The sequence below is a fragment of the Dendropsophus ebraccatus genome, chromosome 15 (assembly GCF_027789765.1).
Source record: "Dendropsophus ebraccatus isolate aDenEbr1 chromosome 15, aDenEbr1.pat, whole genome shotgun sequence".
Classification (NCBI taxonomy): domain Eukaryota; kingdom Metazoa; phylum Chordata; class Amphibia; order Anura; family Hylidae; genus Dendropsophus; species Dendropsophus ebraccatus.
Window position 1 is genome coordinate 28,498,526 of NC_091468.1, and position 13,290 is coordinate 28,511,815.

Consider the following 13,290-nt stretch of genomic DNA (forward strand, 5'->3'; position numbering starts at 1 on the left):
CTCTTTCGAGGTTTTATGCGAAAGAAAATACACATAAACACTTTTACTGACTAACAGATCAGTATTATGCATAAGACCACCTGGAAGAGACCCTGAAGGACTCCCATTAGTTTATGGGCATCACCATAGGATAGACAAAAATAGTACCATACATTTTATTAAAAGTTATAGATGGCGGAACAAACTTACAGCAGATGAGGTAGGTAGATCTGCAATGACCGAAAGATAATACTAAACAATGGGCGAGTCTGTATAGTATACATCAATATACAGCTTAGTTACAACAAAACAAATAAAAGCTTATTATCAATACCCAAACTAATATATGTATATATATATATATATATGACAAATACCTCTCTGGATTTTATCAAAATAACCAAACCCTTATTGTCTTATTACTGTATATAACAGACGTGACTCTATCACAAGGACTCTACCACTTCAGCATCATGTGGGGTTTGGAAAGTCACAACAACTAACTTTAAAAAGTTTTTGAAAAGAAAAAGTTTTGATGTGAACAAATCTTATCTCATGGCAAAAGCAAAAGTAAAAGTTCATTGATACATAAACCAAAAATAGCGTAACAGATGAATGCAATAACATTTCCACAATGTGACCCACTATGTAACCACTAGATTCACTTATAATAACCAATCAGTGAATTCACAATCGTCAGTATGAGATCTTCAGAATTTTCCACTTCTTTTTAGTCTTTTTACTTCATTTTGTACATAGAAAACATCTTTATGATTAGATCACACAGGCCTAATGACTGGTCACATGGTCACATCTCTTCCTGTACATAATCATATAGTATAATACATAGACCAATAATATGAAGTAACTGGGCGCTTATTACCGATATAATATTTGGATCCTACTGAATTGTCTCTTGTCTCACTGAGATCATTACATATTACACATAAAATAACCACCATAGAAATAAAAGCAAAGTGTAAACGATACATCACCTAAGGTTTCAAAGCCTTTTTATGAGAATAATATATATCATATGATCCTTTTTGTAATAGTAGCATTGGTATGGATCCTTTATCCTTAAACCTATCTTTTGACTGACAGGCCTCTTTACAGACACTTGGACTCTTGGCCTCAGTTATATCGCTTCTTTTAAGGCCACTAGTATCACCTCAGACATTGGCTTTGTTCTCTCCCATAGCTTTGGCTGACCTGTAAAGAAGACACCAGTACAGACAAGGACATACCTATATAGGCCACCTGTGGCAGGTGGATGACGACCACTTACATTCCCTGAAACAGGCAGGAAGATGACAGACTATGCAGACAGGCACTTTACGGTGTTACCTACAGTAGGTTATGACAGGTGTAGATAATACAGCCCTACACAACCCTCTCTGCTATATTTGTTGTCCCCTGGGCCGCCCAATGTGAGGATACTACATCACATTACACATGGCTTCCTTCTGCTGGTTTTGTCAGATAACTTACAGTGGGATACAAGGCAGGCGGCAAATACAGTTACTTACTGTCTGACGCCATCTTTACCATGTACCTTCTCTCCATCCGCTGGTCTCTCAGCTTGTTGCTGATTGTCTCTGGAAAAGACTTAAAAACAAACAGATCCACATCTCCCCATCCACCTGTACACTATGTACGGTTACCTCAGGAAGAGACTGGAAACATCTCCCCATTCCCTTGTACGCTTTGTACGCTGTTACCTTGGGAAGAGCACAGAAACCGCATTGGCAGCTTCATCCATCATCCATCACCCTTTTGGCTTCAGGGTTTGTCTGCGTGAACGTTGCGTCAGCCGCTCTATGGCAGCTTTTCTTCTTCTTTTTGAAGTTTTTTTTTTTTTTTTACAAGTGTTTTTGGTAAGCCCAGGGACCAAACAAATCTCTAATTTGCCAATTAACCCATAATAGTGGGTTTCATATAGACATCTGCACAGTTACCCTCAACCATCCTACATGTCTCAGTGATTGTCCTCACCTCCAGCTTATGGCAGGAGCGGTTTCTGCAGTGGAACGTCACGCTGCATGGCGGTCACCATATGTCCTTGCGTCTTGTGTCATCCATCTTTGAAAAGTCTGGTATAATCTACAATGAAAACTTTTAAACTTTCATTAATATTTGGGCTTTCAATTACATTTTCATCTTTCCCAATTTAAAATATCAAACACAATAAGTAATAAAAACATCCTTATTCAAAAATATAAAATTTGTACGGTGTTTAAAAAATTTTTTAAAACATCAAAATTGGCTACTCCATCAAAATTGGCTGCTCCCATTTCCATTCACCTCTATCCCCTCCCCCATTTGAATCTACATCAAGAGGCAACAGAGATGCTGGATTCAATGCACCTAGCAAAAATATATACATATTGGGGGCATAAGGAGTGCAGACTGGAGCCATGGATATGGGTTTGGTTTTTACTAGGGATAAAAATACATATATATTCATGAGCTAAGTTTGCTATAATCATCACAAAACTGTTAACCCTAAAAATAAAAACATAAAAAAAAATTAAATGAATCCGCTGAAATGAATATTCCTTCAATACGCTGCTCTTATCAGTAAACAGAACGCTCTGTGCTTCACTTCTAACTTTGAGCAGTGAAATCATAGATACAAGAGTTAAAACTTCTTGGAAGTTTTTTTTTTTTTTTTCAAACATTCTTGAAGTTACAGAAGGTATCAGCGCTGTGCTCTTATACACCAGACTGTAACCTTGGACAGTGGCACACATACTTATAACTTAGTAGGAAAAAAAAAACAATTTGCGTAGAACTTATTAGGATAGATGTGTACACATATATACACATATATATAAAGACTTGTTAAATAAAGTTACATAGAAATATATATATATTTTACTGTAGTAAACTACTTCTTCTTAGAAATATCATACGTTGGGGACACACACTTAAAGAAAATCTGCTTACAATATATATTGGGATACATATATACCTACAAAATACTTTTTAAATAAAAATGTGTAAGTTACAGTAATAAGTTACTACAGGCTCCTTATACCATTGGGTTCTTAATAAGTGCACAAAAATCTGCGTTTGATCTTTACCAATTATCACTTTTCTCTTGACATTCCTAATAAACGTACTTTTTCCCTCTGACTCCTACTGACACTCCCGTATAACAATCTTATACAATAATAGGTCTACTAGACCTGATTCCTTCAAACAGTCTCTATACTTTTCCTTTCAACAAACCTTTGTCTAACTTTCTTCACCATCAGGTAATAACATTCATTGATAAATGTGCAAAACAGTTGTCAGACTCTATTGGAGAGTCCTGTGCCCGCCCCCTCAGTGACACTAAGCAGTATGGGCGGGGGACAGAAATGCCAGGAGTTAAAATGGCCACCGGAGTAGATAACCGGATATAGGGGTGTTGGCTTAGGGCATGGTTTTGAGACGTCACAATTATAATACAGACGTGGATGATATGAGGGAGTGGTTGTCTTTCAGTTGCCATCTTTGATTACAAAAAAACTGGCGTACATGAATAAGCAAATGTTCCACGGTCGGGACAACAGAAAATGATCAACATTTTGTAACAAGTCACATACTACTTCTAAAGGGAACACCAGCTTAGCAAAACTGGCTGAAATACAACAGTATATAATGTAGGAGAGTACATTACACTAAGAGCTCTGATTCTTTTTCCTAATGCTGCTTGCATGTGATCTGCAGAGCTAGTTGATGACCTTGTTCAAAACATAACAAATAACACACATTATGTACTTTGTATGCTGCTTCACTACGCAGCATTAATTAACCTCTTTTCAGCTCTCTCAGTACTGTATCTAGCAATGAGCTGGATTGTTCTCCTTGTCTGAGTACGTGGCTTTGTACTTAGACACTTACATGGCACTGTACACTATTTGAGGTTAGGCTGCTCACCTCCACAAAGGCATTGGTCTTACTATCAGGTCAGGGGCACTTTAAATCAAAGTAACTACTTCAACACCCAACCAAGGGGAAGATTCCTGCAGAACAAAGGGTCTATACGCCACCATTGGAGGTAGGTTGGCTTTTTGCAGGATCTGGGGTTTGTATACAGATATAAACTGGGTACAATGATGTAACATAATGATGTGGCTTGGGTCTGCCACACACACTACAATATTCTGTCTGTGCTTCCCACCCATTATCCTGAATGTTTTCCTTCTGTCTGACCCTCTGGCTCTCATCTATCTACTCCACACCCTCCCCTCTTAGAACTCTAATCCTTGATTCCCCCTTAGGGATAGTACTTACATTGACCCCTAAGGTTCCTGGAAATTCCAAGGACCCATTTGCCCTGCATGTTACATGTAGGTCTGGTTACCTACCTACAAGGCAAAAATAAGTGTGCACAGGAGTGTAAGGGGTTTCCCAGGTGTTGGTCAGAGAGCCAGAGGTTGGTGGGGCTAAGGCATGTATCTGCCTTCATATCAAACCTCCTAAAGATCTGTTCTAGATCTTGCACTGCATCTTCTCATGCCCATCGCTAACTATATCTTAGCTATTCAATTTCCCATAGCCCTCCCATAGAGATGATGGGTTCCTCTTTAGTGAACATCTGTCCCATTCTCACCCTGATCCTAGATAGCTTATCGGGGACTCTCCAGACCTGTCTAGGTCTTGTCTAGTAGGCTCCTGCTTGCGGCGGGATGCCTTCCCTCTTTGCTCTCTCCTTCTAGGAGGCGAGAATCGTCCACGGATCTACTGATCCATGCCGTGTATGTCGGTAAGCTTTCCACAAGGCAAACCCAAGGAGTGGAACTAATACAAGTACTGTTTCCACCAACAGCTTATCTCAATCACACCACAGTTTGCGACGGCAATGCAGCACTTTAACCTTGTCCTATCCTGGGTTACAGAGTTCTTTGTCTAACAAATAGACTCAGCTTTACAAACATATAGAGAACACAGGTGTGACGGGAATCTGATTAGATCCGTTCCCCTGAGGCACAGATAGTACGTAAGAAAGGAAAGTCTTTCTTACCTGGCCAGTTATATCTGCGCGTCCGATGACGGATAAATCACCGCATCCCGTCTGTGCGTTCTGGTTGCAAGAGGCTGAGTCCCGGTTCGGACGCCAAATTGTTAAGGTTAAATTTATATGTTGACCTCTCTCTATGGAGAGAAGCCGAAAACCCAGGTAAAGGATGGTTTTTAAATTATATCTAGAGTTGGAATCTGCAGTATTACCAGCTCGTTACTTATACGTCACTGACACAGATAAGACAATGTATCATGATTATAAGCCTGGAGAAATGGCCCAAGTTTTATTATGGTCATCACATTTTATAGACAGATAAAATATAGGGTGGTAACAAATGCTAATAAGACATAGATGAGGCGGTGCTAGTGATTTAGATATTCAGTCATGCGCAATGGCATCTATATTAGTATTCATTATTATTATTATTATTCAAAAAGGTCAAAAAGGTTAAAACAATACATTCTGTACAAATATACTTTTTCATGAATCCAAGAGCACAATGTAGTTGTTTTCCATAAATTGTTTATAGATAAGAGTCTCTGGGTCCTTGGGGATTGTGTCTACAAATGATAACTTTCCAGGAGCTGTTCTAAGTGACGTGCTTCCAGCATTCCTCTTCTTCATCCAGAACATCTCTCTGTCACCCTCTGATCACGCTCTGGTCATCTCCTCATTCAGAGGGCAGTCTATATAGGTGTAGTCATATAGGTACGGTGCAAGTAGGTAAAATCCCAATACCTGGCCTTATCAATACCATTCTGCTCTAGTCACATAGCAGCATATATACGTGTATACTCAGGTCTCTTCTCCTCTCCCAGCTGGCAGTAAAGGCTGATGAACGGCCCCGGCTTCTTCAGGTACCGACCGCTCTCCTTCTGCTTTATAACAAATCCCATCACAATTCCTTTACCCCATTGATGATTTTCTGTAGAGGGTAAAGGTCAGTGATGGTAAGAGACGTTGTATCTTCTATTGCAGCAGTAACCCGTACATGAGCTACCACTGGGTCCCGAAACCAGAGAACGTGGAAAGTCTCAGGTATGTCTCCCCTCCCAGCCGCCCAGCACCCGTCTTATGGGCCCAATACCAGGACTGTCAGGGATAGGGGGCGGCTGCCCAGCACCAGTATTATGGGCCCAATACCAGGACTGTCAGGGATAGGGGGGCAGCTGCCGCCTCTCTTACCTCCATCCAGGCGGCCCCTTCATTACACCCCCTCCTCTCTGAATGGCCGATGGAAATGAGGAGGACTATGATAATAATAAATGTTCCTTGTACAACATGGAGGAAAGTCAAGAGCAGACGAAGAAGGAGATCAAGGATCTGAAGAAGGCAAAGAAGATGGCGGCCGCGTAAGTAATAGATTGTGTCTCCTACTATACAGGAAGATTACACATCCCAGACGCCTCATTACCCCCCTCTTCACTCTGAATGGCCGATGGGAATGAGGAGGAAAGGTCAATGATGGTAAGAGACGTTGTATCTTCTATTCCACCAGTAACCCGTCCGTGAGCGACCACTGTAGCCCGATACCGGAGAGTGTGGAAAGCCTCAGGTATGTCTCCCCTCCCAGCCGCCCAGCACCAGTATTATGGGCCCAATACCAGGACTGTCAGGGATAGGGGGGCAGCTGCCGCCTCTCTTACCTCCATCCAGGCGGCCCCTTCATTACCCCCCCTCCTCTCTGAATGGCCGATGGAAATGAGGAGGACTATGATAATAATAAATGTTCCTTGTACAACAGGGAGGAAAGTCAAGAGCAGACGAAGAAGGAGATCAAGGATTTGAAGAAGGCAAAGAAGATGGCGGCCGCGTAAGTAATAGATTGTGTCTCCTACTATACAGGAAGATTACACATCCCAGACGCCTCATTACCCCCCTCTTCACTCTGAATGGCCGATGGGAATGAGGAGGAAAGGTCAATGATGGTAAGAGACGTTGTATCTTCTATTCCACCAGTAACCCGTCCGTGAGCGACCACTGTAGCCCGATACCGGAGAGTGTGGAAAGCCTCAGGTATGTCTCCCCTCCCAGCCGCCCAGCACCAGTCTTATGGGCCCAATACCAGGACTGTCAGGGATAGTGGGGCAGCTGCCGCCTCTCATACCTCCATTAAGGCGGCCCCTTTATTACCCCCCCTCCTCTCTGAATGGCCAATGGGAATGAGGAGGACTATGATAAAAATAAATGTTCCTTGTACAACAGGGAGGAAAGTCCAGAGTGGAGGAAGAAGGAGATCAAGAAGATGATCAAACATCTGAAGAAAGCCAAGAAGAGGGCCAAGAAGATCACGTAAGTAATAGATTGCGTCTCCTACTATACAGGAAGATTACACATCCCAGACGCCTCATTACCCCCCGATATCACCGCTATACACAGGAAACTGCCCCCTCCTCACCATATCACCGCTATACACAGGTAACTGCCCCTCCTCACCATGTCACCCCTATATACAGGTAACTGCCCCCTCCTCACTATATCACCGCTATGCACAGGTAACTGCCCCCTCCTCACCATGTCAGCATTTTACACAGGTAACTGCCCCCTCTTCACCATATCACCGATATACACAGGTAACTGCCCCCTCCTCACCATATCACCGCTATACACAGGTAACTGCCCCCTCCTCACCATGTCATCGCTATACACAGGTAACTGCCCCCTCCATACCATGTCATCGCTATACACAGGTAACTGCCCCCTCCTCACCATGTCATCGCTATACACAGGTAACTGCCCCCTCCTCACCATGTCACCGCTATATACAGGTAACTGCCCCCTCCTCACCATATCACCGCTATATACAGGTAACTGCCCCCTCCTCACCATGTCACCGCTATACACAGGTAACTGCCCCCTCCTCACCATGTCACCGCTATACACAGGTAACTGCCCCCTCCTCTTCATGTCACCGCTATATACAGGTAATTGCCCCCTCCTCACCATATCACCGCTATATACAGGTAACTGCCCCCTCCTCACCATATCACCGCTATATACAGGTAACTGCCCCCTCCTCACCATGTCACCACTATATACAGGTAACTGCCCCCTCCTCACCATGTCACCGCTATATACAGGTAACTGCCCCCTCCTCACCATGTCATCGCTATACACAGGTAACTGCCCCCTCCTAACCATGTGACTGCTATACACAGGTATCATTACTGCCCCCTCCTCACAGATATATATATATATATATATATATATATATATATATATATATATATATATATATATATACACACACACACACCGACCGAATATATAGAGGATAAAATAAATTTTCCTTCTTCAATAGGAAGGACATCAACGAGATAGAAGCCCAGATCCAAGAGCTGAAAGAAGGCGAGAAGATGGCGGCCGTGTAAGTGATCGATTGTGTGTTTGCCCCCCCCCCCCCCCCCCCCTCGTGTGTTTCCCCCCCCCCCCCCCCCCCATTACTTGTTGGGGTCTCCGGGCTCCATCGCTCCTGTAACCCTCTATATACTTTCCTAATGACCTTCGGCAATTATAGATTTCTATGTGAGATGATCTGTTCTGTGCACAATAGGAAGGAGACCAGAAGACCCAGTGGAGAAGTCGCCTTGTGAGCGTGTAAGTAGTGAGACTGTGTGTGATAGTATACAGGATATTACAGGACGTTCCATCTAGTGGCCGCATCACCGGGAGCCGATTCAGGCCCGGCCGCTCCTATACCTGTGCTGGAGACATCACTACCCCATGTAGGTGACTGCCGCTCCTATACATAGTGACCTGTGCTGGAGACATCACTACTCCGTGTAGGTGACGGCCGCTCCTATACATAGTGACCTGTGCTGGAGACATCACTACTCCATGTAGGTGACATGACGGCAGCCTCTCATTGTTTCTTTGTGTATTTTAGGCTCCGCTCTCTCTTCTGTTGCTGCAAAACCAACGAAGCAGAATAACAGTGAGTATCCAGGATCCATTCTCATCCATCTTCTCTACACACAGGGAAAGGGGAAACATACAACCTCCTTAAAGGGTTCCTGGCAGTATAACCTTCTCATCTGTACAGTATGTCCATTCTATGTAAAACCGCCTGTCTCCTATACTTCCCACTAGTAGGATTATTGCACATATACAGTATTGCACATATACAGTATTGCACATATATACAGTATTGAACATATATAGTATTGCACATACATAGTATTGGACATATATAGTATTACACATATACAGTATTGCACATATATACAATATTGTACATATATACAGTATTGCACATATACAGTATTGCACATATATAGTATTACACATATACAGTATTGCACATATACAGTATTACACATATACAGTATTGGACATATATAGTATTGGACATATATAGTGTTACACATATATAGTATTGCACATATATAGTATTGCACATATACAGTATTGCACATGTATAGTATTACACATATACAGTATTGCACATATATAGTATTGCACATATACAGTATTGCACATGTATAGTATTACACATATACAGTATTGCACATATATAATATTGTACATATACATTATTGCACATATTCTCCTTCCTGCTCCTATGTGCACAGCAGATACACTGCCTTTCATTAAACACCGGCATCCATCTATTTGCAGGTTTGGTTTTCATTTTCAGAGTAAAAGCAATTTTCTTCCCTTATGTTTCTTAGGAGATTCTTCGCATCATATATGAAGAGACCCGACCTATTTCTCATTGCCGGCAGTCATCAGGGGTCTAGTGGCCTGTATCCACTATATAGGCTCAGGACCTGTATCCAGCATCCATGTGCACAGAGGAGAGATCATGTGACTTGTTACTAAGCCGCCTGTCAGGCCTCGCTTCCCGCTCTGTAGATGTCAGTAAGTAGTAACATCTAATATCCAGATAATTCTCTCCATGTTAGTCAGAATCTTATGTAAAGCTCATATGCCATATATGTAGATGCAGGGGCGTAACTAGAAATGGCTGGGCCCCATAGCAAACTTTTGATTGGGCCCCCCCCCCCCCCCCGACTGACCACTAAACGGTCAAGTCGAGTCATAACTACATAACTGCTAGCTCTGGTCAGGAGTCCTTGCAGTTAAAGGGACATTTGCAAAACCCAGGAGACCAGCAGGGCCACCCGGTGCTGCAAATGATGACAGCTCAGGGGGCCCTGTGTATTGCAGGAGCAGGCCATGGGGCCCCCTGATGCGGCGGGCCCCATAGCAGCTGCTATGGCTGCTATAGCGGTAGTTACGCCCCTGTGTTGATGTTTAAGTCCAGAAGGTTCATTGTAAATGTTCATTGCTCTTCCTTCTGCCGCAGGATTCTATTCTTGTCAGCCCTTAGTTTGTATTTCTTTAGCACTTCCATTACTCTGCAGGTGAGTCCTTCCATGTCGCCATCGTGTCTCTCTGCAAGGTGTAAAGCCGCTGGGGCATGGGACATACCTGTAGGACGGGGGCATGTTACCCAATATACGACCCCCCTTGTTGAACAATTTGCACACAAAATGTTCCCACGTCCTCATAAAACCGGCCCTCCCGAAAACCACCCAGCAGCCGCTGACTAAGCAGCCGCCAACCGCCCAGCTAAGGACGCATTGACAGCAGCCTACATGCAGCTCCGATACCCGTCCTGACCAGCAAGGCCCCCTTACCAAACCAACGATCCCACCTGACTGCTGCATCAAACCTAGTATATACCCTGAGTAAAGCTCTGGGTCTAGGCCATCATTCACTGCCCTGTATACTAACAGCCCTCCCCCCAGCTACCTGTGTACAGGATATAATACATGCCTCCCATTAACAGTACCCAGTAGACACCCTCCTGGGGTGAGACAAATGTGTCAGCCTAAATTTGTTTCCCTAATTCTTGGAGACAACCCCCAGGGGGGACACTACCAGCCCAGAAATAGGAGGGGAAGGGAAAGGCCCAGCCCCCCAGCCCAGGGAGACCTCCTTACCGCACGCCCCTCTGGGCACTTCTTCTGGAGGAATTTGCGCTCCCTAGACTGGCAAATCCTCCAGCCAAGTCATGATTTTAAGGGGTCGCTGCCAGACCACTAACTGAAGGTAAGCAGGAGGAGGGGGCAGGGGAAGCAACTTGAATGGCCCCCTCCTCTGCAGAACCCAGATGCAGGATTGAATTCCTCCCAGGTCGTGGGCTCCTAGTGAAGGGCTGTTGCCTGAGAGCACAGCCTGAAGGGGCCCTAGAGGGACTCCTAATGCGGTACCCCACTCTTCCCCTGCATCAATAGAACTGACGCTGGATGGGGTGCTGGCTGCTAGGGAGGCCTCCTGACCTCTGGAGGTCCTGGCCTTCACCCACAACTCCAATGAGGTCATCGGCAGTGGCGCCCCCCCCCTTCCTTGACGCCTAAGAGTCTCCATGAGCCCTCTGTTTCCTTCCCCTCACACCTCTTGTGAGGCACTCACACTGGGCTGCCCCTAGTTTACAGTGAAAAGAGGGGTCAGCCATCACTGCTCTGGATGTAGACGCCAGTGTGGAGGAGGAGGCTGCTGCACATGCTTCCCCTCCCATACAGGAAACCCGCAACGCTCCAGGTTTCCTCCCAACTGCCTGGCCAGACTAGTGAGCTGGGGACCTATTGGCAGAACCTGGAGGGTTCCCATGCAGGGCTCTCTATGTGGCGGGGGCAGCAGCGCATGTCGGGCCCGAGCTGGTCCGGTAGGCACTGGCAGCATCCTGGCACCTGGGGAACCCACTGCCCCAATTACCATTTGAAGCTGCTCCTGCAGCCAAGTGGCCCCATGGCATGCTGCTGTCTCACGGAGAGAGCATGCCCACTTGATCCATACCCGGGGGTGGCTCGTCCTGCAGCACTGCTGACACGCTTCCAGGTCTGGCGACGTGGAGCATCTGCCTAATGCCCTCCGCTACTCCTATTTAATTGTATACTAGCCATGTGCGCCGAGCCACCTCGTCTGACCAGGATGCCAGGTACTAGGACCCAAAGCCGCAGCAAATCCAACTTGATGTCTCTTATTACGTCCCACGACTTCAGGACAACAGAATCGTTGTCTCCCCCCACGTGCTACACTAAAATGTCAGGGTACCTGTCCAAGTCGTCATAGTCCTGTAATTCTGGCAGCGCCCTGCCCCACATCAGAGCCGGCAACCGATCAGACTTGTTGAACCTCAACTGTCTGCCATCTGCCCTAACGTCAGCTCGCCGCGTCCCCCCAGCAACGAACAAATGAACAAAAATCCACGCCAGAGGCACCCGACCTGTAACCAAAGCAAAACAGAACCACACGTAACCTCTGCTTGTCACAACTCCGGTGGGAATCTCTGATTCCCACCTCACAATCCTTTTCATAACTGCATCCCCGAGGCCCCACCTGGCGGCCTCCGTAGCCGCCCCTATACGAAATGAGTGGGAAGCATACTCACTTGCTCTCAAGCCTTTTCCCTCTAGACACTTCCGGAACACCGCCACAAACTGGAACTGCGACAGTGCACCTTACATGTCATCCCCTCTGACCCAATGACCATATCCTCAAACCGCAAACCCCCACCTGTCGTCTTACTCTTAGCCACAAGCTGTAAGGCCCAAAATGCCACTGTGAATGTTACACTAAACAAGTCTGCCTCATACTGGGAACTACACACCAGATCTACTCTTCTGCACAGTGACCTCAGCAAAGAAACCGTGTTGGGCTGTCGCCCTATAACCCCCGCATAGCCTGTCATACCAGAAATCCCTTAGTTGCATCTGCCAAACCCCTTAACTTGAACCAGAATGCAATAGCCGCCAACTGTCCGTCCTTCACTGCCTCCAACAACTTCTCTCACCTCCGCCAAGTCCCAGAATACACCGAATCCACTCCACTGAGTCCCCAAGGCTACGTCCCATAGCATACCTTACCCTCGGCCTCTGCTACCGGCTCCAGCCGACGGAAAAGATCCAACTGTAAATGATACAAAGAATCAGCCACCTTCTTATCCACTCCCGGAACATGCACAGCTACACAGTGCGCATTTAACTGTTTCCCCACTTAACTAAATGCTGCAAAAGACGAATAACCGGCAGCCAATTGGCCGTCTGTCGGTTAATTGCCTGGAAACCCCCATGTTGTCACAACAAAAATGAACCCTCTTATTTGCGAGCCGATTCCACCCAGCTCTCCGTCACCAGCACAATAGGGAATAGCTCTAACAGCAGCAAGCTCTTCAGCAACCCTGCTACCCTCCAAGCCTCCAGCCATTCCCAGGCACACCACTGACCCTAGGAGAAGGCCCCATAACCAATCGCTTCCCCCTCGCCCATGTACAACCCAATATCCGCACT

General features: G+C 45.6%; 1 protein-coding gene and 1 long non-coding RNA gene across 2 annotated transcripts; both read left to right on the plus strand.

The window, feature by feature from the left end:
• Positions 1–5,808: 5,808 nt before the first annotated feature.
• Positions 5,809–8,364, plus strand: LOC138774011 (uncharacterized protein PF3D7_1120000-like). The gene is made up of 6 exons (XM_069954552.1): positions 5,809–5,850; positions 5,972–6,031; positions 6,738–6,806; positions 6,953–7,009; positions 7,199–7,285; positions 8,295–8,364. The coding sequence occupies exons 1-6, from the start codon at positions 5,828–5,830 to the stop codon at positions 8,362–8,364; spliced, it is 366 nt and encodes a 121-aa protein (XP_069810653.1). The 5' UTR covers positions 5,809–5,827.
• A 199-nt stretch (positions 8,365–8,563) lies between these two features.
• LOC138774375 (uncharacterized) lies at positions 8,564–9,740 on the plus strand. The gene is made up of 3 exons (XR_011360298.1): positions 8,564–8,590; positions 8,880–8,927; positions 9,664–9,740. It is a non-coding gene; the product is annotated as an uncharacterized lncRNA (long non-coding RNA).
• Positions 9,741–13,290: the final 3,550 nt, after the last annotated feature.